The following is a 25,676-nucleotide window of genomic DNA, read 5'->3' on the forward strand; positions in this document are numbered from 1 at the left end:
CTCATTTAAAGGCAAGGTATTGATTGCAAACCAGCTCGCTGCATCAAAAATATTTCATGTTCTTGCAGTTCTTTCTCCTCCTGAAAATGTATTAAACGAACTTCAGAATTTAATTGTGAATTTTATCTGGTCAAATAAGCGGCACTGGTTAAAGAAAGAAGTGTTGTATGAAAAACCTGACGAAGGAGGGCTGGGGCTAGCTTGTCTCCAAGCTCGTGTTCTAACTTACAGATTTTCGATTATTCAACGGTTTCTTTCGTTAAATTCTCATCCAGTAAATGACTTTATGGCTCATTTTCTGAGACAGTATTGTAAATTAGGATTTGATTACCATTTGTTCTTTACAAGAATTGATCCTAAGTTTTACACAAGTCTTCCAGTTTACTATAGTGAAGTTCTGCGAGCTTGGTTGACATCTGGAGCTCGAATTGTGACACAATCCCTCTCTTTCAGCCATGCAATTAACATGCCCTTAAGTAGTTTTCATATTATTGATGCAATTGATGTTGATAATTTTTTTCCGACGCGCCTGATGGCATGCGGAGTGAAACTAGTTCGCCATTTGATAAACCACTCAACCGGTCTTTGGATTGAGAGTAGCTGTCTCCAAAAGAACTTTCCAAGAGGACTTCGACAACCATCATCGCGTCTCATCGAACGTGAAACATTACTCATTCGAACTGCACTCTCTAAAGTTTTTCCTACATATTTTAATGACTCAGGCTGTCAACACGAATACTCTGATTTATTGTCTGTTCCAGTAACTCCGATCAACTTCACTCTGGCTTCTTCCGAAAATGGACTTACTGCTTCTTCTAAAGCCATCTACACAATCTACAGGAAAGAACTAGATAACACGACAATCTCATCAAGCTCACATTGGCATGATACTGGATTTCTCGATCCATCTACAAAAGTGAACTGGCTATCTATCTATCAACTACCAACACCTAAAAAAGAGGCTGATATTCAATACAAACTCCTTCACAATATTTTACCGTCGCTCACTGTACTCCATCATCTTAATACAGACATTTCTTCTTTTTGCGGATGGTGCGGAGAAGCAGGAACCATTCAACATCTGTTCATCGAATGTAAAGGAATTCAACCCCCTCTCAATCTTCTTCATAGACTGTTGAACAATCTCCTCCCCTCTCTCAAACTTAATTTTGACCTGTACTGGGCACTCATTCCGCATGCCAGAGGGCGTGACAGAAAGATTATCCGCCTTGCTAATTTCCTTATTATTAGTTTAAAAAGTACAATTTATTTTATGTACCGTACCTCAAATTTCACCGATCCACTTATAATTTGGTTACATCGTCTCAAAAACAGAATACTCTATGAATTTACTTATTACAAATTATGTTCTAATATTGATGCTTTTTCACGTAAATGGTGTATGAATAGATTACTTTTTACAATTAACGAGGGCAGCATTGCATGGCTCATTTAAACATTTGATTTTATAACTCTGTGCTTGTAATCAACCTGATCTCATTTGAATGTTTATGTCAAACTATTCTTTTATTATATACCTGACTTTTGTGATTATAATTTGTAAATAAAGTTTTCATTTGAAAAGTCAAAGTCTTTCTTTCTTTCTTTCTTTCTTTCTTTCTTTCTTTCTTTCTTTCTTTCTTTCTTTCTTTCTTTCTTTCTTTCTTTCTTTCTTTCTTTCTTTCTTTCTTTCTTTCTTTCTTTCTTTCTTCTTCTCCCCTATCCTCCATTTTGCCAACTGGTACATGATTTTGCCGACTGCCACGAATGTTGGGGGGGTGTCACACCCCCCCATACCCCCCCTCTAGCTACGGCCCTGCCAATGGTTACTTGCATGGAATCATTGATTTTGGAATGGAATCATTATTATTATTATTATTGTCATTAGTTTTTATTATTATTATTATTATTAGTAGTAGTAGTAGTAGTACTAGAAGTATTTTATAACTACACTTTTATTACTTCTACATCAAGCCATGGTTTTTTAGCACATGGATTTTTGGCACAACTACTAAGCCCAATCATTAGATTTCAACATACTGCCTAGCAGTCAGATATTTCATTGCTGCTTCTAGGCCTATGGTATTATTGCAAGGTATGTAAACATGCATGAAATAATACGAACATTTACCAAATATGTTGCATTAGAGGTTAACTAATGATTTACCTTTCCCCTTTGTTTCCATGTTGAGTAATAGTTGGTTAAGATGCTTTTGTTATCATCATCGTAATTTTATTATCAATATCTTCATAATACTGCAGACCGCGCATCAATCTCTCTCAATGAAAGAGAAAAGCAGATATTTTGTGTATTTCATGGCGGCAGTAAGATTTCTCGCATTGATCATGATAATCCAAACACAAGGGAGGACTACGTTCTACATTATCTTCAGGACCCCAGCAATATTATAGTGGCTGAAGATATTGGGTAACTGATATTTTGATTATTCTTATTCTTTAAAGCCAGTGTCCTGTGCTCCCTTTTATGCCTTAGGCGGTCACTGGAGGCGTGTGTTTCCGGCCATCTGTCGGTCAGTCGGTCCCATTTGCCTTCTTATGATAATTATAAATTATTTGATGAATCAGCTTCAAACTTGGTCCAAGTGTGCATATAGGAGTTACAATGATCTTAGTAATCTTAGACCCTAGGCTAGGGTCATGTCATCAAAGGTCAAAGTCACAGGGTAAATTATGTGATAATAATAGCTACGTTTTATTTACCCAGGGTAGCCACTTCAGTCAGGCAATTGCTCTACCAGCGGACCTTGCATAACATAATAATGTTATTTTTACCAGAAGGTCTCATTTTATAGGTCTTTGGTATGATTCGGCCGAGGATCGAACACACGACCGTTCATGAGGCGGACGCTCTACCACTGAGCCTCCATGCCCGGATGTACCCGATCTTGTTCTCCTGTGATTAAAAACAAGTGGAACGCCTTTGACAGTCTCGCCTGCATTACGTGGTTCAATATAGCAGCAGTGCTGACTTTGAAAACAGCTATTGAATAATTATTCACAAAAGAAAACACTCATATGATAATAAAATACTACGTCCATTGACCCAAAATGACCTTTGACCATAATCATGTGACTTAGTTAGACGTGTGCAAAACAATCATTCATACTTGATTAGCCTTAAGTGTATATTCCATGAACTACACATAAACTTTCTAAGTTATGATGCCAATTCAACAAATACCCCAAACATGGTCAAAGTGCATTGCCCTTCAATGACCTGTGATCTTGGTCATGTGACCTGTAATGCGCACATGATATTCAGGGATACATTGTTACTCTATTATGTCCAAGTTTCACGAACTAGATCCATAAACTTTTAAAGTTATGATGACAGTTCCACAAATACCCCCAACATTATCAAATTTCTTTGACCCTAAATGACCTTTAAACTTGGTCAGGTGACCTGAAACTCGCACAGGATGTTCAAGGATATTTAATTGCTCTTATGTCTAAGTTTCATAAACTACATCCATAACATTTTAAAGTTATGTGAACAATTCCACAAATACCCACAACATGGCCAAAGTTCGTTGACCCTATTTGACCTTTGAACTTGGTCATGTGACCTCAAACTTAGGCAGGATCTTTATTTATACACTACTACCCTTATGTCGAAGTTTCATGAACTAAGTCCATATTTCCTAGAAAGCTAGGGAACACTTTTTGCGAGAGTAATCACGAATTTCCTTGTTGACCATAGTAGATTGCGAGACAAATGATTACCCTCTAGCGATTATTTCATTCCGCAATAATGAGCCTATTTAGTATTAAGTCCATATACTTTCTAAGTTATGATGACATTTCAAAAACTTAACCTTGGTTAAGATTTCGATATTGATTCCCCCAACATGGTCTAAGCTCATTGACCCTAAATGACCTTTGACCTTAGTCATGTGAACTGAAACTCAGGCAGGATGTTCAGTAATACTTGATTACCTTTATGTCCAAGTTCCATGAACTAGATTCAGATACTTTTTAAGTTATGATGACATTTCAAAAACTTAACCTTGGTTAAGATTTCAATGTTGTCGACGAAAAGAAGTGTTTGAGGGATCATTTTTAAAATTGTCTTATGAGTGCATGGGCGCGTCGTGGTCTAGTGGTTCTGACTTCCTGACTATCGCCTTTCAATTAAACAGAGGGTCGTGGGTTCGAATCCTAGCCATGGCGAGTTTTCCTACAGCAAGAAATTCATTCACACTGTGCTGCACTCGACCCAGGATTAATTCCGTGCATGCACTGAGCGCCGGTGATGGTAGCTCGAGCTAAAGCCGGAGTAATGATAGCAAGCACTTTGTGTCCTCAGGCAAAAAGTGCTATATAAATCCAGCTATTATTATTATTATTATATTGGTGGAACAGTAGTGTGATAAGAGTTTAGGGTCAAAGAGGTCAAAGATGAAAGATGACAGAGGTCATTACCCCTCATTACATCCATTGCAATCAACCTTTTGATGATTAATCTTCAAACTTGGCTCATGTATAATGCCAGAAAACAATCAGACTACATTTTGGGGTTGTTATGTGGGTTAGTTTGACTCTGAGATTGAAAATTGATATACAGTTCAGGTCCAGCCAGTCTGGTTGTTAATGTGTGTATGGAGTGCCAACATCACTGTCTCAATATGTATATGTGTGTGTGAAATGGACATAAGATAACATATGACATCCCCCTTACGGAGAATAAAACTGAGTCCATGGGCCTGTTGCATAAAACTTTTTACCTGAGAAACTCTGGTAAAAACTGAAAACAAAGGTTAGTCTGATTTCTGCCATTGACTTTAACACAGGGCAAAAACTCCGGTAAAAACAACCTGAGTTTTCTCAGGTAAAAAGTTTTATGCAACGGGCCCCATATATAAAGTCCCAATCGAGATTTCCAGGGACGAAGTCCTTAAGATCCAAATCAATATAGGTCGACTGAAGGTAAGTGGTTGTCTGAAGGTAAGTGGTTGTTTAAAGGTCCACTAATAATAGCTTGAGGAGGATAGATTTTTTGAAGATCCGGTTCCAGACATGCGTGTAATGGCTAAGGACAATCAATAGGTGAGCCTGTTAGGCTTCTTAACATGACGGCCACTGTGGGTGATGTTTGGGCCATCAGCATGTGGGGGCGAGTCCTGACGAGACAAGGGAGATGGTGGTGCAGTAGCCTTGTCTTCAGGTGTTGCATTTGGTGCTGGTATCACCAGGTCACGGTGAGGAAGCCTATGTCGGGCATCTGCACGCTGTTTTCTGTTCCTTCGCAATAGACGACCATTTGGCGTCTCCACCAGGTAGGATCTAGGCTCTGGAAGTTTGTCTCGGACAGTAGCTGGAAACCAATGTCCAGTTCGATGGTCCTGGACTCTGACAAGTTGACCAGCTGTAAGAGGTGGTAAGTCATGTGCCGACTTGTCATGGTAGTACTTCTGGGTCTCCTGTCTCTGTTGTAAGCGCCGGTAGACATTGTCGCGGTATGAAGCGTTGTTTGGAATTCTCACAGGGAGATTATTCTTCATCTTTCTTCCATAGAGTAGCTCAGCTGGACTTGGGATGCAGCTATCTATTGGGGTGGCACGGATACACAGCAGAGCCATGTTAGGGTCTATGCCACTCGCCTTAGCTTTCTTGAGCGTGTTCTTCACAGTTTGGATCATCCGCTGAATGAAGCCATTCGATCTGGGGTAGTTGGGAGAGGAAGTCTCATGGTTAAATCCCCACTGTGTTGCGAACTCTCTGTAGGTGGAGGAGTCAAAGTGTCTACCGTTGTCACTGATGATGCGTTCTGGGACACCCTGTTCAGCAAACAACTGACGTGTTGCATTGACAACAGCAGCACTAGTAAACTCATGTGGCATCTTGCGGAAGAAGGGGAACTTCGAAAAGTAATCTGCGATGATGAGATAATTGTTCCATTCGAAGCAAAACAAGTCTGTACCCAAGACTTGTCAAGGTCTAGTTGGTATATCATGCTGTAGAAGACTCTTGGCAGACTGTGCAGTCCTTCACCATATCCTCAATGTAATCATTGATAGATTCCCAGTACACTGAAGCCTTAGCCCGAAGTCTTGTCTTCTCGATACCATGGTGACTCTCGTGGAGCTTGGACAGTATGTATTCTCTCATACTCATAGGGATTAGGATATGTTCTCCTTTCAGGATCAGTCCATCCTCGACAGCAAGCTCGTCACGGAAAGCCCAGTAGCTCTGAAGATGTATTGGTAAATCTCGTCTTCTCTCTGGCCAGCCTCTAACGACAACCTCCCGGAGCGCTGCAAACTCAGCATCTTTGGCTGTTTCCTCCTTCAACTGACTCAAACGGTCTGGAGCGAATTGTACAAAGTTGATTTGCAGGTCAAGGGGAGTGTGTTCTGGTGGACCAAGTGGACGCCTGGACAAGCAGTCAGCTACCGGTACATCCTTTCCTGGTCTGTAGACAATAGTAAGCGCGTATGGCTGAAGACGAAGAAGCATACGCTGGAGTCTGGGTGGAGCTGCTACTAAGTGCTTGTGTTGTATCATCTCTAGAGGTCTGTGATCTGTTTCCACGGTGATGCTCTTTCCATACAGGAATGTGTGGAAGCGCTCACAACCAAAGACGACAGCGAGTAACTCCCGCTCAATGTTTGCGTACCTCTTCTCTGCGTCACTGAGGGCCTTGGATGCAAACGCGATAGCCTTGCCATCTTGAAGGAGCATTGCCCCTAATCCTTGTAGGGAAGCATCGACCTGAAGCACCGTTGGTTTGCTGACATCAAAGTATGCTTGAGTGGCGTCATGACAGATCTTGTCACGCAGATCATTGAATGTGGTCTCATGACTTGGAGTCCATTGGACGTCAGAGTCTTGCTTCAAGAGACCACGTAGGCTATCAGTCTGAGCTGAGAGGTTTGGTATGAAGGGACTGAGGTAGGTTATCATGCCAAGAAACTCCCGAAGTTGGCTCTTGTTCTCAGGCGGAGACATCGACTTGATCGCCTCAACCTTATGAGGATCTGGGTGGACACCTTCAGCATCATACATCATACCAAAGAAGGCAACCTGATTGACCTTTATGCTGCACTTGCCACTGTTGAACTGCAGACCATACTTTGTGGCTTGTGACTTGAGTTGATTCAGGTTCTGGTCATATTTCTCTTCACTCTTGCCGAAGACCACAATGTCATCTGCGATTCCTATTGTCCCCGGGCAACCTTCAAGGATTTAATCCCACCGCTGCCACCATGGTATGTGGGTTAGTTTGACTCTAAGATAGACTGAAATAACGACACGGATTGAGAATTTATATACAGTTCAGGTCCAGCCAGCCTGGTTGTTAATGTGTGTATGGAGAGCTAACATCACTGTCTCAATATGTATTCAAGTTCAAGTTCAATTTATTCAAAAAACCAGACACATTATGGGTACAAATCAATGATCAGATGGTACAAAAGAATACATGATACAATATGAACGGTTTTCTAGGACCCCGAAGAAGCACAGCTTGTGAGTGGGGCCCTATATACCTCTAAATAAGATGTAGATCTAAATGTATAAAATGACAAAGGAGAATACATAATAAACAGATATATCGACTACAAATATGTACAAAATGTACATTAAACAAGTGTCAGCATAAACACAAACACACTCACACACACCCTCACACACACACACACACACACACACACACACACACACACACGCAAACACACATGACTATAGGGTGGCCAACTACGAGATACATGTAAAACATAATAGACTCTATGGAAGAAAAACTTTCTAAATTAACTAAGATAATAGATTGTCAAAGAGGTATTTTTTACATTGCACTTTAAACCGATAAAGAGTTGTACAGTTCCTAATATCAGAAGGTAACCTGTTCCACTCCTTGATACGGGTTGCTATGAAAGAATTTAAGGATACATTAGTTCTTACATAAGGTCGGTGGATAAAGTTATGTTGACGTGTATTGTAATTGTGTATCTGAGAGTTAAGGGGAAATAAGTCTTTTATATGTGTGTGTGAAATGAACATAAGATAACATATGACAGGGGTCAAGGCTCAAATGTCGCAGAGGTCGTAAATTTGGAGAGTATTTATTTCATCAACATTATTTGTTGTCAGATCTGACAATTTTATGTTATTTGAATTTGCTGAGAAGCACAGTTCCTATGGTAACTGTCAAATAGGCATACTTTGGCAGATAAAATATCAGACAAATCTTTTCATGACATGCTCCCCTTAAATTAATATCCTACCCATATGGGAATGTAGAAAAAAAAACAGCACCAAAAAATATTAGAGTAAATGATGAATGCACAAGGCAGTTAACAAACTCTGCGTCATATGCTGGCCATACTTTATAACTCTTAGTTATTTGACCTAATTTCATTGAACTACACTCTAAAAAATGAAGTGCTAATTTAGCATTAGCACTAAATGTACTTGTATAGTGACTCCACTTTGAGTGCTGATTTAGTCATTCAAATTTGAACTAGAAAATCGGCACTCAAAGTGCAGTCACTATACAAGGACACTAAGTGCTAAATTAGAGAACTTAATTTTTCTCTCGCCTGCATAGCAGAGCGAGACTATATGCACCGCTTTTCCGACGGCGGCGTCGTCAATATTGAAATCTTAACCAAGGTTAAGTTTTTGAAGCATCATAATGTCATGTCATCATAACTTAGAAAGTATATAGACCTAGTTCATGAAACTTGGACATAAGGGTAATCAAGTATTACTAAACATCCTGCCTGAGTTTCAGGTCCACTGATCAGTGTTCAGGTCACATGACCAAGGTCAAAGGTCATTTAGGGTCAATGAACTTAGACCATGTTGGGGGAATCAATATCGAAATCTTAACCAAGGTTAAGTTTTTGAAATGTTGTCATAACTTCAAAAGCATATAGACCTAGTTCATAAAACTTAGACATAAGGGTAACAGTGTATTACTAAATATCTTGCCTGAGTTTCACGTCACATGAATAAGGTCAAAGGTCACTTAGGGTCAACAAACTTTGGTCATGTTGGTGTTATTTGAAGAATTGTCATCATAACTTTAAAAGTTTTTGGATCTAGTTCATGAAACTTGGACATAAAAGCGACCAGGTATCCCTGAATATCATGTGCGAGTTTCAGGTCATATGACCAAGGTCAAAGGTCACTTAGGGTCAACGAACTTTGGCCATATTGGGGGTATTTGAGGAATTGTCATCATAACTTTGACATTTTATGGATCTGATTCATGAAACTTGGACATAAGAGCAATCAAGTATCATTGAACATCCTGTGCTAATTCCAGGTCACATGACCAAGGTCAAAGGTCACTTAGGGTCAACAAATTTTGGTAATGTTGGGGGCATTTGTGGAATTGTCATCATAACTTCAAAAGTATATAGATTTAGTTCATGAAACTTGGACATAAGAGCAGCAATGTATCCCTGAATACCCTGTGTGTGTTTCAGGAACATGGCCAAGGTCAAAGGTCATTTAAAGATCAATGAACGCTGGCCGTGTTGGGAGTATGTGTTGAATTGGCATCATAACTGAGGAAGTTTATGGTACTTACTCATGAAACATCGACATAAGGGTAATCAAGTATGAATGATAGTTTTGCACAATCCTTAGGTCACATGATCATTGTCAAAGGTCATTTTGGGTCAATGGACATATTTTATTATCTTATTATTGTTTTCTTCTGTGAATAATTATTCATTAGCTGTTTTTCAAAGGAAGCACTGCTGCTATATCGAATTGCGTAATGCAGGCGAGACTGCCAGAGGCGTTCCACTTGTTTAGAGTATACCAGCACAATAATCTTTCACTTCCTGATGATTTTGATATTTTCCCTCTTATATTATATTTTTAAAATCTGATATTGTACATTTCAATATCTAGTCTTTTAATAAAATATTATGAACTGATTTGAAAATAAAGGTATATCTATTTATTTAAAATGACCCTTTACTGTCATTTTTTTTTTATTTAACAAAAGTTTGCCCTAAACAGATTATATACATGCTTATGTACTGATTTGCAGAGGCCCAGCAAGGGGTAAAATTTGATATCAAAAGTTAGTAATCTTCGGAAAAAGGTACATTATAAAAATGGGACTTGGCAGTTGGACTATCAAAAAAAGTAAAATTGCTTTTCTTCAGGTATCTTTATTTCACGCAGAATCGCCGAGTAAACCGCTGGAAATATAATTATCATAATGATCGTGATTATGAACTTCTCAACACCATCGAGACTGGGCATATTGATGCAATGGCAGTAGATACTGGAGGCAAGTACGAAGAGAATAATGGCCAAATGCAGTCTAAACACAGTTTGTAGGCCTACATCTTTAATACTAAAATAGATAATAATAAAAAAAAACAGATATTAATTAATTAGAGGACATACATATAAGTGCCAGTCCTTCACTGGTGATGATGACTTTATTAAGTTTTTAATATGTTATAAAATGTTACTTTTACTCCGTCAGCTTAAAAATACTGGAATGATTTGCCACTTATAATTACACAGTCTCCATCTCTAGCAATTTTCAGACAGACATTAAAAACCCATCTCTTTTGTAGTTCGCAGTTTAAAGATTATATGATTTCATTTGATTAATTCATTGTAAGCTCTTTGGGTCAAATTGGAAAAGAGCAGTATATTTAATAATTGATAATGATAGTAATAATACCAATATAATAAATTTTATACTATAGGAAAGTAGTTCGAAATTGGGGTCAGGTTATCCCATCTGAAGTATACCAGTGGGGGTATAATTATAATGAGAGATAATGTCAAGCACAAAGTTGTTAGCGCCCCCCCCCCAAAAAAAAAAAATATATATATATTTTTTTAACCAATCAAATTTTTGGACGAAATTTGAGCCAAAATAAAAACGGGACCATTGTATGTGAACATAAGTTTTAGAATCGCACTGACAATACTGGTCACATACAATATGTGATAAATGATACGTGAAAAGTGACATTAATCTTAATACCATTATATAATCAAGATTTCATACGTTTTTTTCACTCACATTTGCACCCTTTTTGAGACTTATGTGCATTTATTCTAAGAACGGTGCGATTTGTCTCACTGTATCCTAACTTTACGTTTGGAAAATATCACCGAGCTTTATCGCTTCCTATATATGTGGCCTACCAGACTTTAAGAGAGATCAAACCTTTCATCTATTTTTGTTTCTTTCAAACCTAGAAACATTTAGAATAATGAGATAGTGGGTCTTCCATCGATCGTGGATTAATAAACGACTTTTCTTTGTCTTTGCAGCGGAGAAAATTGTCGTATCTGATTATACCGGGGCTATGGTCATGATCATGACCTTGAATGGAAAAAACAGTTTTATTGTAAGGAAGCTATCAGACTACAATATAGCTGGCATCGTATTCTACGAAGGGGACTTGTTCTTGATAGGACAAGGGATTAGCAAAGAAGATGTTATGCTGAAGTATGATGACGATGAAGATTCATTTTGGAGTGTGAAGATTCCGGAAGGTATCAACAGAAAATCAAAGATGGAAATTGCCAAAGTAGAGGCCTCGTAAGGAAGAATTAAATTTACATATCGTATGGGCCTACCAATCACCTTCAATGTATGTTTATAACATGATTATTAAAAAAATTGTAAAATCACTTCATTTTAATTGTGTTTGAGAATGTATGAATATAAGTTCTAGATTTGGGTGATATAGAGTATAAAGCCCATATTGGCTTAAAATTGGAGTGGATCATGTAACTGCTATATCATGTCAACACAATAATTAGTTAGGAATTAAAGTCACTTATTTACAAGTTAAGTGAAGAGAACTTGCTCTCACAATGGTTTTCTTAATGTGATAATTATTGGACTGTTTCAAATTCTGGATTGTATGATTTCCATGATTATTATTATAAGCATTGTAGAGATGTATTATTTGAACCTTTTAGATAAAGTCATTAAATTTACACTGCCAAGATTATGTTTTATAATATACTTTCATTTATATTATGAATAAGGGTTAAAAAAAATTTGATTCGTATGTTTATTTTTTTGCCAGGCTTGTATATTTTACCCTAGTTGAATAAAGTTAAATGATTTATGAACTAATTACATATTATGTCATTTGAATTAATTTATCTATTTATATATGAGGAGGTGGTAATGTAGAGTTTTTCAAAAAGCAAAAGAAAAAGAAGAAAGGAAGCAATATTTGATTTATAGGGAAGGGGTCAGAGTTCGAGGGAAGTGGTGGACGCACTCCACCTTTATTTTTATCTGTTTTTCTCTTATCATTTAGATTTTTACGAATTTCAATCTGTATTAGAAACAAGTTGCATGTTCTTCATTATCATTTAATTTTTTTTTTTCATTCTCAATGACCGCTGTACAGTCATATAATTCTGTGATACTTGTTTTAGTGATTGTATAATTTGCTTATGAGATTTATAATTATATTGTTATTGTAGGGCCTATATATTTGATTTGACAAAAGACAATAAAAACGTTATAAACAAAAAGAAAAACCGTGTTCCTGAATCCAGTGACAGCTGAGAACTGCAATCGTAGACTGCTAGTTGGTTCTGATATGCAGAAAATAAAAGATATTCAAAGTTTGAATGGTTCAGAAAATGAGGTCGACACCTTTTATTTTGTTGAGTTTAAAAAAAAAAGTTTGCCTGTAAAATAAGTGCATTCATGCTCGACCCAAAGCATCAACTTATTTTTTTGTGTAAATAATTTATGTAATTAGTTAAGAAATACTTTCCTAGTAATATTGCTCAAACATTTTAGTTAAGAACTCAATCAATTTGATTTTGATAAGGGGAATTATTCTTGTGTTATGTTTAGAAGGTCACAACTTGATCATAGTTTATATGAAATTGTAAATATGTATTATAGAATATCATTAATATCCCCTGCATCCAATTAGCAACTGGACACGGTGGATATCTTAACAACCCTTATTTTTACAAGTTTAATTTGGTGAATTATTTGGGGCATTTTTAAACGTTTCATTAAAAAGCACCTTTAAATGCATATCATGAAAATTATTATTCTCTTAATTTAGCTCGGTGTGCCTTATAGGCTATGTATATAGAACAAAAGTATTATTTCCCTCTCTTTTCATTTTGTCAATCATTCATTTTCATTTATACATTTTCATTTGCTCTATTGTGTATACATTTCAGACACGATTAGGAATATATTAGAAAAGAAAACATGTAATATATATAAATAACATTCTTGAAGCATTTTCAAATTGTTTAAACTTCCAATTTCCTCTTGTATATTATATCAGCGCATATATTAGAAGTGATTATTTGTAGATGTTTTTTTTGGTGATATATAATGGGTTAATGAAAAATTGTTTTTGTTCATGTACCATTTAAGTCGACCCTTTATTCAAGCAATTTTTCAGTCGATTCTTTCCTAGTAATTAAGTCACATAGATTTCTGTAGTACGAAGAGATTGTATTTAGGTAGATTCACCATTATATGAATTACTTGCCGATGAATTGTTTGGGAATATTTGTATACTTCTTGAATCTTGACAATACAGTTTAATCAAGCTTTTAACACATTCAAGGTGGAATGTGTAGGCTTACCTCTACTGTATCTTGCTGTACATGATAATGTGCTTATTAGGTTAAATCTCCTATGACTGTTTAAATATGTCGGACTTTGGCAAAATTCAACCTAATTGAGATAAATAATGATAATAATAACAAAAGGCATTTATATAGCGCCATCTATCTAGAAATATTCTATTCCGAGGCGCGATATTATTATTATTACCCCGGTTTTAGCTCGAGCTACCTTTCAGCGCTCATGCATTCAAGGAATCAATCCTGCCGGGTACCCATTCGCCTCACCTGGGTTGAGTGCAGCACAATGTGGATAAATTTCTTGCTGAAGGAAATTACGCCATGGCTGGGATTCGAACACACGACCCTCTGTTTCAAAGTCAGAAGACTAATCCACTGGGCCACAACGCTCCACACGCTTTGCCAATTATGGTATGAAAATCGCTTCGACTTTAATAGGAGTTGATTATTTGATTCAGACTTTTTATTATCTAAGAATGCAGTTAATAGTAACTCATAATTTTATCCAATTATCTTATTTTGATGATATCAGAGTTTAAATTTCAAAACTTTTTGTATTTTTTTTTCATTTGCATACTGTGGAATGTTAAGAATGATTGAACTAGAATCGAAGTAGTTATCTTCAATCTTTGCTGTGTGGATAACTGCAGTATTGTCAATAGCCCACTCTCATTTTGCTCATGAAGCTTTGTGATGTGAATTTGATCATATCCCCAATATTCGCTTTTCGCTCAATTTGTTGACAAATTTTACTATTTTCTTGATTGTATACAAATATATTGATAATTATAAGACTGCACTTCTTAGGTTTGTAACTCACAACACAGATATTGATATTTTACTTGCTGAAATCTTTGAGAAAATATATTTTAAGTAGGCCTGTATTTGGGGTGGGGCTAATCACTGTTAATGAAACATTTCATGGGTACTCGCCCTCATAAACAATGCAAGCATAAATTCAGATGCATTTGTGGACATTTTTATTAAGTGAGTTCTTTTTTCAAAACCTCCTTTGTTCAAGGTATATTATTGCATTTATTGTATTGATGACAATATTATATATATAGTGTACAATCTATTGTACAATATAATGGATTATATGTACGACAAATATTTTGGCCTCGGTGAAAAAAACCTGCACTCGAGAAAATTTCGTATTTGGAGTTCATATAGTCCAGTAATATTGTACGATAGAACGTTCACTATTTTTTATAGTAAATAATTGTACAACGCCTACTTAGCTTGTTGTACAGGAGCAAATGGGAGGCTGAATGTCAAACATTTGTACCGTTTCACACGTACCATCCAAAATGTACCGTCCATAATGTAACGTTGCACAAGTCAGGACCATAAATCGATATTCTCCCCATTCATTTAACACGGGTTTTCCCTCCAAAAATCGAAAGATATATTGTAAATATTTTTTTATGTACAATATAACTTTTTGAAGGGAGGTCACGTGGTACCAATCTAGCCAATCACAGCTCGTATTTTACCTCTATTCACTATATATTTTCCTTCTTACATGTCTAGTATTTTCTTGAAAAAAAAAATTATGCAGCAGTTGAGTATATTGAAACACAGACATGTGTATAAACTCAGAATGATAAATCCTCTTGATCATTTTGTATGACAATGATTATGATTATCATTGGCAGTGATTTTGGGGAGACAAGGGGAGAGGACTTGTTCCCCCTTGAGGGAGCAAAATCTCCCAAACCTCACATGATTTTACCATTATTTATTTAATATCATTATTATTGATATTAATATTATTAGTAGTATTATTACCATTATTTTTATAATTATTGTTATTGATACTCTTATTACTATTGTCATTATTATTATAATTATTTTGTTATCATTGTTGCTGCTGTCATCAGCCTCATCATTGACAATTACTGTAACTTATTTCACTTCAATTGCAATTACAATGTTAATAGTGTCTATATACTCCAAACTAAAATAATGAAACTAATTTTGATAAAGTAATTCAGCTTTCCACTCTTTGGGTGTTTCTTAACGGATCAATGACATTTGCTCCAATGGAAAATCTGCACATTAAGCCAAACATTAAACCCAACCTCCAAACAAAAATAAACCCTTATCCTTATCTTTACATTATTCTGGACCAAAGAGTCTATTACAATCTTAGGACAATTGTTAGGAGCAATTGTCGCGGGAGCAAATGTCGTGTCACCGTTTTTTATCTTAAAAAAAAGCTTTACAAAACAACCCAGTGAAAGCAGCATTCACTGTCATCATCATCATCCGCTATAATCTTCAAAGGGCTCTCTGCAGCCTATCTCGAAGATGAAATTAGACTTGGATGCACGTCATGAGTGAGGGATATTTTCAAGGTGATTTTGCAGGAGCTTTTGGAAGCTGTATTTACTGAATTTACTATTTGAAGAGGGAGTTTATTCCATTCAGGGACAGATTGTTGAGCAAAGGCATATTTGTCAATATTGCCTCTTGGACGATACGTCTTAAAACACTTGTTGTGATTTTTCCTGGCAACAGTGGGGCTTAAAGAAAAGAATTTGTCTTGGGGTATTGCAGCAAGGTCATTCACAATCATATACACCATACTGAGTCTGCTTACAGTGCATCTAGAGGACGGGCAAGGCCACTTCAGCTTGGTGAGCATGCTGGTTACGTTGCTAGTTCTACGGAAATCAGCTAGAACATAGTGAGCCGCTGTCTATATATTCCTCATGAAATCTTCAGATTTAATAAACTTTGAATCAATCTTTTAGATCTCCTGAAATCATATGTGATATGTGTTTTATTTTATATGACATGGGTTTGTTCATTGGATATGTAATTGCTACAACATTGAGTGTAGTGGTTTCACAGTAGACCATGTATTCTTTTGTGGGCATATGTTGGACCAAACAAACTCAACATTTGAACAAGCATGTTCTTGCCGTCTTCAGGGGGATAATATATGGTGTACCGTGGAATGTCTCCACTCATTTTTTTTTCTTAGTCATGGAAACCTAAGAATGTACATACTTGCTGCAATCTATCAAATAAAGTTTGATAGGCTCAAAATAGACTGCCACTCAGTCACATATTCAGGCATTTGTAACCTGAATTTGTACAGGAACCTATTAGAGAAGTCACAGGAAAATATTTCACTAAGTGTTCTCATTTACTTCAATGATAATAAAAAACTTCCAATGATCACACCAACCAAAATTAATTTCAAAGATATTTTATACTTTAAAAGCATTTATTTCAATGTTATAAAACAAACTTACAATTTCTCTCATATATTCATGTACAATTCAAGATTAAAAGACAGATTTGAAATGCGACAGTTTCAACCAATCACTACCTAGCTATAAAAAATTCTCACTTTTAGTAATGAAAATGAGAAATAATTGACTTTCATATTATAAGAAGTCAAAATCTGAATACATTATAGCATGTGATGATCATGGGAACCATACTGAAGCTGGATCCAGAAAAAAAAGAGAATAGGTTCAGCAAATTTGAATCTAAAGTTTTCAAAAATTCAGAAAATATGAAGTCTCACACTCTGAGTCTGATATGTACTCAGAAAAATCATGGATCATTCTTTGACTAAGTAATAGTGTGATAAGACTAGTTTCTATAAAATGAACATTTTGAAAAGGAAAATGCGGTTTATTGGAGTACCGACACTGCTCATACTCCGCCCTTATTTTTAATTTCAACCAAACATTCTTCAAAAATATACAAATAATACAAAAGCAAGGAAAATTTATTCTCAAATGATATCAGGTACATTGAACAGAAAGAACACAATAAAAACTTCACTAATGAATCTGAAATTAAAAAAAATTGTAGAAAAAATTAAATTGAGAAGTGGTGTTCTTGATTAAAATACATGTAAAAGATAGAAAATACTAAGAACTTGTATAAAATAAAAAGAAAATTGAGAAATGGAAAATGACCAGGGAATGATTAACCCTAGTGAGAACAATCAACTCGCATAATGATATAAAATGGCATAGATTAATATAGCTTACTTCCCTACATTGTATATACCTACTTATTAAAAAAAAAAACACCAAAAATAAAATATACATGCTATTGGCTTCATGTAATATCTGTGTATAAATCAGTAAAGTGACGCACTGGAGATGAAAGATGCAGAAATAGCACATCTAACTAAAAATTATAAAGGAATACTCGCTGAAAGCAATTCCTGAAGGAGTGTGTTGTGACTTTTACAAATAAGAGCAATTATAACTTATAATCATCATTATTTCTATATTGGAAATGCAATCAAAATAGGCAATCAGAGTCATCATTGAAACATGACAGTTTGCAACTTGTTTTTTTTTTAGGTTTAAGTTTTATCAATTTCATTTTTTACAAGTATGTAGGAATGGAAAAAAAAGAATTAAAGTGGAATTTTGAATTTAAGTCTCAATAAAGTTATGTATGGCAATTTCTTGGTTTGAATTCATTTTACACTAATATCTACCTCATGGTTATTGCAATCAAGCCATTCCAAATGAGATAAAAAAATCTACAAATAAAAATAACATTTTGCTCAGCACCAATATAGTGAAGGAAAAAAATATATAAGACAACCCTAGACCTTAAAAGACATATTTAGTTACATTTGCTGTCTGAGTGAAAATCTAATCTCTCACTCAAATTGCACATAAGATATTTCTCAAATAAAGAAAAAAAACAAGGTATATCAATGTAAATCACACAAAATATCTAATATGTAATAGATTCAAGATAACCAAATGCAATCACGAAAGAAATTCATTTTCAATTAAACTTCACAACAAACAAGACCTCATAATGTTGAAATTGCGAATTCAACATCATGGAAATTTGAATTTTTGCATACAGCTGATGCAAGACATAGACACAGCAGATTAACCCAAATTTGTCATATTTAACACTTTTTGAACTTGTTGGAACCCCCTCCCCTAAAAAGACAAAACATAGAAAGACTCCCAAATCATACATGCATCAGCTGGATTAAAAACAAATTTGAAAATGGAAACACTGTTGACCTTTTGATGCGGGTGGTAATCCCATCCAAGAGCAAAAACAAGACAAGAACACTAAATTAGCAAAAATTTTACATAATTACACAAAAGTTAGCTTGTCTAATCAGCATTGATTATAAAAGCAAAGAACAAATATTGCAGATACAGGAGTTTAAAAGAGCAATTGAGTTGAAATTAAAAAAATTCATGTCAAAATGTCAATAAATTACAATAGAATCAAAGATAGCTACATCTATTAAACATCAACAGTCTGAGACTCATACAAAATTCAGCACCTAATATTATTATTATCCTCAGAAGGCACAGAAACACACAGAATAGATGGGGGATATTGTCATTCAACATCTTGAATCAATAGATTATCAACATTACAAATAGAATTGATCTTATTTTATTTTGAATAGTGTCACCAATACCAAGGGAAGCAGAGATAAATGGATTCAAACACATTTCAAAATACGGAACTGTTGACCAAAATGATACAAGAACAATGATTGCCTCTCCATCATTCAAGTATCAAACATGTGGACCAAAGTTCCTAACACCTTAGTCACATTTGCTCTATAGCGCCGTATACCGTACAGCCGCCGTAGAGCAAATATGACAGAGGTATAATCTGGAAGTTTGAGCAAATGAAACATAAAGCATCTCATCAATATGAATGAAGATTTCTAACAGCTGGATTCTTCTCACATAAATGCACATGGTAAAATATTAATTTGTGTTTAAGTCTCCTTGTAACTTTGTGCTAGGTGTTTAAAATTCATTTAAATATCAAGAAAGAAGGAAAAAATTATAATTTATCCAATTGTAAAGGCAGTGTAAAGATATTAGAATTATCAGTAAATATCTATGAAAGTATAAATGAGAAGTTAAATCAAAGACTTTCAAACCAGTATTCTGATTGAAATTCATTATTTTCATATTGCTTAACTGCCCATACATCAAGCTAAGAAGCAACCACATCCTTCACAAATAGACTCGCTTGAATATATATCTGTCCAGGGGCCCGTTGCAGAAAGAGTTGCAATCAATTGCAACTCTAAAAATCATGCGCAACTTGATTTTCAACCAATCAACAGTGCGCATTTGGGACTTGCGATTGATTTTTTGACTTGCGTTTACACGCAACTCTTTCTGCAACGGACCCCTGATGTCTATTGGATCAAATGTTTCCACATGACACTGAAGCTGTAAAAAATATCTCAGCTTACTGACATCTCCATCAAGCACAAGCAATAACATTCATTGCTTCCTGAATATCAAAGTTCTTCTCCATGTGGTCCTAGAGAATGGTCTTTTAAGTCACTTCGCCATTTAAAAAAAATAAATTTGGTATCATGCGGTTGAAGTATGCAGACTGGTTGGATTACTGATTATACTCTGTGAATAAATGAAAGTTTATCTTGTCACTTTGTTTTTATTTTTTATATAAGACCAATCTATACATTGAGTAGATCGCACAGCCAATAAATTTGAGGGAAGTCATCAAAATTGAATGATAACATTTCTTAAATTGATATAATTTTCAAGGAATCTCTTGACTTCCAGGGGGAAGTGGCAATAAAGGTGCTGTATTGTTTATCATTTCTTTGTTAGTAGTAGATCTCCTAACCATCAGAATATCCTGCACCATGCCTTGCGATTCCTCATGGTAAACAAATCACATCAAATAAACAGTTGAGATCTTTGGCACCAAGACTGGCCATGAACCCTTGACATCCTCGTCAGTTCACTCCGTTGATGTTATCCTCATGTCACACACAATCACTGCTAACCAGTTTATCCCTTCTGATACAGAAGCCAAAATTCTCTCTCCATAGATAAACAGGATATTCCAGGCCTGGCTCCAGCAAGAAACACTTTTACCTGTGTTTTGTTGACAAGGGCACATAGTGCCCTTCAGGAGTGTTCTTCCAGGAGTGTTGCCTTCAGGTGATGTCTTGCAGCCTCAGAGGCATAAACCATCTGGGTACTATATATATTATGACAAATCTTTGGAAATAGCCTTCTCTTTCATTCATCATCTTTAAGGTACATGTCCATCAGTACAATCTAAAGTTCATTATAAACTGAACCTCCTAGAAAGGATGGTTTCGTGTCTGTTCATTCATAAAAGCACTGAAGTTTCGAAAATGAAAGTTCGAGTCACTATTGAAGGTTTAAAGATGATAAACAGGTCATCATGGATGACAAGTATGTGTATATCATAATTTTGAAGATGTCACTTAAGTAAAATCTTGCAATTTCAGGAAAACAGATGATGACAAGGAATCCAAGAAAATATATAAAAATCATCCTTTCTCAGTTCTCACTAACTATGCAGTCACTAACAGCGATAGATGACATCTGAGTTTGCGTTATACGAACGACGAGAATCCATGCACGGGGGCTCGTGAGCCGGCCTGCATGCTGGCTAGATTGTTCTGCAGGTATACAGTTCTACCATCCACCGTGGGTACGGGATCCGGCTCACTGTCCGTGTAGCTATACGCGTTACTGGACGGACCGCTTGATGTTTGCTGGCGCCGCCATGACTGCGTGCCTGGAAGACTTGCGTAGTGGTTGACAAATGAAGGAGGATCGCCCCCATGGGCTCCTCCACCGTCTACTTCAACATCGCTCTCGCTGGCCTGGTAAGGAAAGAAAGAAGGAATGGAATTAGGGGTGTGGCAAATAGAGGAGGTGCGTTAAATATGCAGAAGAGGGAGAAATTTTCCAAGACCCAGTGATTACATAAAACACTAAGTGCCATGCTCCAGAAGTAGTACAGCGAAAAAGCATTAAAGGGATACCAGTTTATAGAAATCAAAGTAACAATTATTCACATTTCTTAACCAAATGACAAGGCCATAATTCTGTCTTGTACACAAAGCTGTGTCTTTAATTATGAAAAAATCTTATTCTTTATTTCTTTTTATCCTATTTTCAAGCAAAAAAAAATCCATACTTCTTTAAATTTTTGAAGAAAATAAAACATATCATCATTCTTACATTTTCTAAAATCCAATTTCTAGTGGATAAAAAATCATATTTAGAGTCACTTTCCCCTTAAAAAATTCTAAATAGGATAAAATCTTGCTAGCTCTGAATCCTTAAAAGAAAGAAGCACTTACTAATGACTCTGAGAGCGATGGTAAATCATTTTTCTCTGTTAGACTGCTGTTTTCTCCCGGCTCATCACCTCCAGCCATTCTCCGCCTTACATCTTCATAATGTTTACTTTCTTCTTCCTCTGAATACTGTATACTGCCTGGACTGGGTCTTGGAGGGGGCCTAGAGGGTAGGTGAATAAATACAAAATAGCAAAGATGGTATCAGGTTTCTCTTCGGAGTAGCCACCAGGCGTTCTCTACATGAAAACTGTTTCTTTAGCACTGCAAGTCTACGCACACTGAACTACTAGTAATTACTGATGATTTTCCTCCCGGGGTCCATTGCATAAACTGGTTATAATAACAAATTTGCAGTAACAGTTTAAAGCTACCGTAATCATTTAATTTGATGACAGTAAACTTGTCACAGAAAATATGCATTTGTTATTATAACAAGTCTTTGTGAATCGGTCCCCTTGTCTAATCTCATTATATCCAGTTCCAATTCATTTTCATCCCACTCATCCGCTTCCATTTTATCTACAGCCACTGGGTCTAAAAATAACCATCTGGTCTCATTACTACCTACATGTAGAACATAAATGATTACACCAAGTTTCCTATTAAAGTACGCCTGTTTCAGAAATTTACCTATAAACTCTTGTAATAGACCAAAGAATATCATACATGTATGTGGTGAGAAAACTAAGTGACCATTTGATCAAGATAATAAATGACACTTAGCCTTTTAGACGACTGGACTAAGTGAGAACTTTCACAACACTATCTTACTTTCTTAAAACAAATTGCTGGACTCTGTAGATGTTTTTTTTAAAGCACCAAACTGGTTATCAATATCAGTTTTGAATTGATTCTTATAACAAAAGTTGGTACTTTCAAATTAAATACTAGATTACTGTGAGAACAAGTTAATTCCTGCCCAATTTACACTCACTTGTATACACTTGCCGGAATTATCAGAAATATATATTGAGTAGTATAGAGATGAACATGGATGTGCATTACAGATAGATATTTCTTGATCTTACAAGCTGCTGGTACTTGAATGTCATGCTAACTCACTAACTACACAAGTTAACATGCATCAAGTCTAGCAGATTGTAATCTCTACTATTGAAGATACATACATGCCTTCCAGAAGAAAAAAAAATCAATAAAAGTAAACATTCTTTGTTATTACTCAAGGATTTTATGAAAAAGAAATCCATTGAAGATAAATATTTAAAGCCAGCCAAAAAATATACTGGGCAATCTTTCAACATGCCCGTGTGAGCCAAAATAGATGGATAAAAAAAAAGGATAAAGTGTAAAAACAATCACCCCCTTGACTTAAGTAAATGTCATATTTATGAAATAAACAAATATGCATAGGAACAGAAAAATTTGATTGATTTGCAAATATGATCCTTCACACTGGCTATTTGTAAAGTTTACACTGTGGGAATGGGGCTGTTAATCTGTGCAAAAATCTGAAAGTATTTTTGATTTACCCAAAATACATATAAAATAAGCAAAGTGCCGGAAAAGTCTTTTTTTTCTCCAAACATTCAAACAAAGTGGCATTGTTTTCACTCTATAAAACATTTAATCAAACTGGGTTAAAAAGTATACACAGTATTATCAATATTTCAATGAATATTGATACTATATCACAATTCCTGTTGATTGTTACTATTACTAGTACTACCACAACAGCTACTACTGATACTAAATGAGTTAGTAACCCTTAACCCTCTGCAAATTACATTCACACTGTCTGTGTATCTATATAATTCAGAACTAAACACAATAATTGACCATGAAATGTATTTCATTCCTCTGTGACAACACCAAGAAATGATAATGAGAAATAAGTATGGAATTTAGAACTGAGTTATATTGACTGTTTGGAATGACAATACAAGATCATAAAGCAATTCATAATATCAGCATTCAAATACAAATTTTAAAATCATTTTTCCTATCTACCAGCTGGCTTCATTGAAAACATTTTATAAACACATGTAAAAGGGAAAATGCATCATTACTGAAATATGTGGTTGCATAATTTTCTTTAGATTTCAGCAAACGATGATTCTACTTATATTGCCTGGTGTGAACACACTACAAACATTTATATACCAGTGTGCTTTAAAGGCAATAACAAAGTGATTCACATATGATATATACCACCCAACATAATCAACACACATTAAAACTTGAAAAAATGTGCACAGTTTGAACTTTATGAAATGTGAAGATCCTTGCTATTCTTTGTATGTACGCATTATCAAACAACAGGAACGTTCCAAAAGTCTGCTTAACTAGAAGTTCGAACATGGCTAGTTTAAACAGTGAACACAGTCATTCATTAGGCATGCCTTGTTCACATCTAACTTTAGTCTCATTCAAACTCCTCATGCAGGACAAATAACAGGGAAATACATTGAAAATCTACTAAGGAATGAAAGCCACAGCACTCCAAAATAAGGGCACAACCACTGATTGGTCAATTCAAATTTTGCTTTGCTCTGATTGGAGGACATACGCGATTGAAGGCCCAAGGAATGTCAGCAATTGTGGGAGCTCCTCGTTACTGCTGTGAAACAATGATTAATCATGAAATAATATACAATAAAGAAGAGAATAGTGATTCTAAAATGTAATCTAAATACACTGTACTTTGCAATACTCTAGTGATTTATGTCAAGTGCTGTAAAGGAAAAACAGGAATACATCTAATTGCCGTGTACTTGATAGTTTTTGTAACTCTATCATCAATTCAATTACTTTATTTCAATTTGTACAATGTATATTAAACATCTCAATTTTTGTGCAAACTGCATTGCATATTCCAGCACAAAATCTTGACAGCAATGCTCAACGCAATGGAATATTTTATTTCTCACAATTTTCTTGTTCTCTTGTACATCCTTTCCTCTTCCTTTTCAAATCTCCAAAACTCTTATTTAGTTAATAGTATAGAAACATCCACTTTCTAATATTTTGCCTTAGTTATGACTCCAATCATACTAGCTTACCTGGTATATGAATTTGTTCTGTTATATACTCCACTGCGACCGTTTGTTCTTCCATTTCTCCCTGACCGTCTCGCAGCAGGATCCATCTCAAATGACGTGAAGCCGCCGTCTTCCGTAACACTCACTCTTTCATCAGGTGTCATTCTTTTATGAACTTTCCTGTCTGTTGATCAAAGGGAATATACATGAACAGTAAAACCACCTGATGGATACCATGGAAATGGTCTGTATTAAAGATTACTATATACAGTTGTGCTCCAAAAGTTAGTGAAGCCCACTACAAAATGCACTCCTTCATGCTGAGTATTGAATGTAGACAACAACATTACAATATTCAGCGAGCCCAGAGAAACAAAGTTTATTGAATGTAATATTTCATCACCTAAATTCACAATTAAATATCTAAAACATGGCAGAACTTGAACACTTTAGATATGTTCATTTTCTGGAAGGGTCCACCAACGTTTGAGCACCATTGTATATTATGTTTTAATGGAGGAAATTATTCAACGGAAACCAAACTAGTGGTCTTGACAGACAAGTGGTCCTTCTATACATGGGAGCATTTCATCAAATTTTGTCTTCGGACAAGTTGTCAGACGTGACAACTTTACCTGGTTTTGATTGGCTGAGAGGCAAAAGTGTATGACTGTTACTATTGTAACTGATGGATAAAACAGACTTTGTTGGATAAAAGACCTGACAAGCCCTTTCATGAAATGCTTCATGGGGTGGTCACTAAAGCAATTTTGACTGTACATCTTTGTTATTTTCTGGAGTTTATTTCAGAAAATTTATGAACATGTCTCAGTAAAATATATTCTGCAAAACCCATTGCAAGGTTGTTTCCAAGAAACCATAATAAATAATTCAAACGCATGAAACATACAATTCTGTACATTCTGTACAACAGAAAA

At 35.6% G+C, this 25,676-nt stretch overlaps 2 protein-coding genes across 2 annotated transcripts in view; both read right to left on the reverse strand.

Moving 5' to 3' along the window:
* Positions 1-5,060: 5,060 nt before the first annotated feature.
* Positions 5,061-5,861, reverse strand: LOC135155825 (uncharacterized protein K02A2.6-like). Its single transcript, XM_064106096.1, has one exon. The coding sequence runs from the start codon at positions 5,859-5,861 to the stop codon at positions 5,061-5,063; it is 801 nt and encodes a 266-aa protein (XP_063962166.1).
* Positions 5,862-16,804: 10,943 nt separating this feature from the next.
* Positions 16,805-25,676, reverse strand: part of LOC129270507 (protein sidekick-2-like) — a 76,427-nt gene continuing 67,555 nt past the window's right edge. Inside the window, exons 36-38 of the mRNA XM_064106097.1 lie at positions 24,760-24,922; positions 21,740-21,899; positions 16,805-21,256 (exon numbers count right to left, since the gene is read on the reverse strand). Coding sequence (XP_063962167.1) covers positions 20,984-21,256; positions 21,740-21,899; positions 24,760-24,922 — 596 coding nt within the window. The 3' untranslated portion in view covers positions 16,805-20,983. The remainder of the gene's footprint in view (positions 21,257-21,739; positions 21,900-24,759; positions 24,923-25,676) is intronic.

Source organism: Lytechinus pictus, chromosome 10 (genome assembly GCF_037042905.1).
Source record: "Lytechinus pictus isolate F3 Inbred chromosome 10, Lp3.0, whole genome shotgun sequence".
Taxonomy (NCBI): domain Eukaryota; kingdom Metazoa; phylum Echinodermata; class Echinoidea; order Temnopleuroida; family Toxopneustidae; genus Lytechinus; species Lytechinus pictus.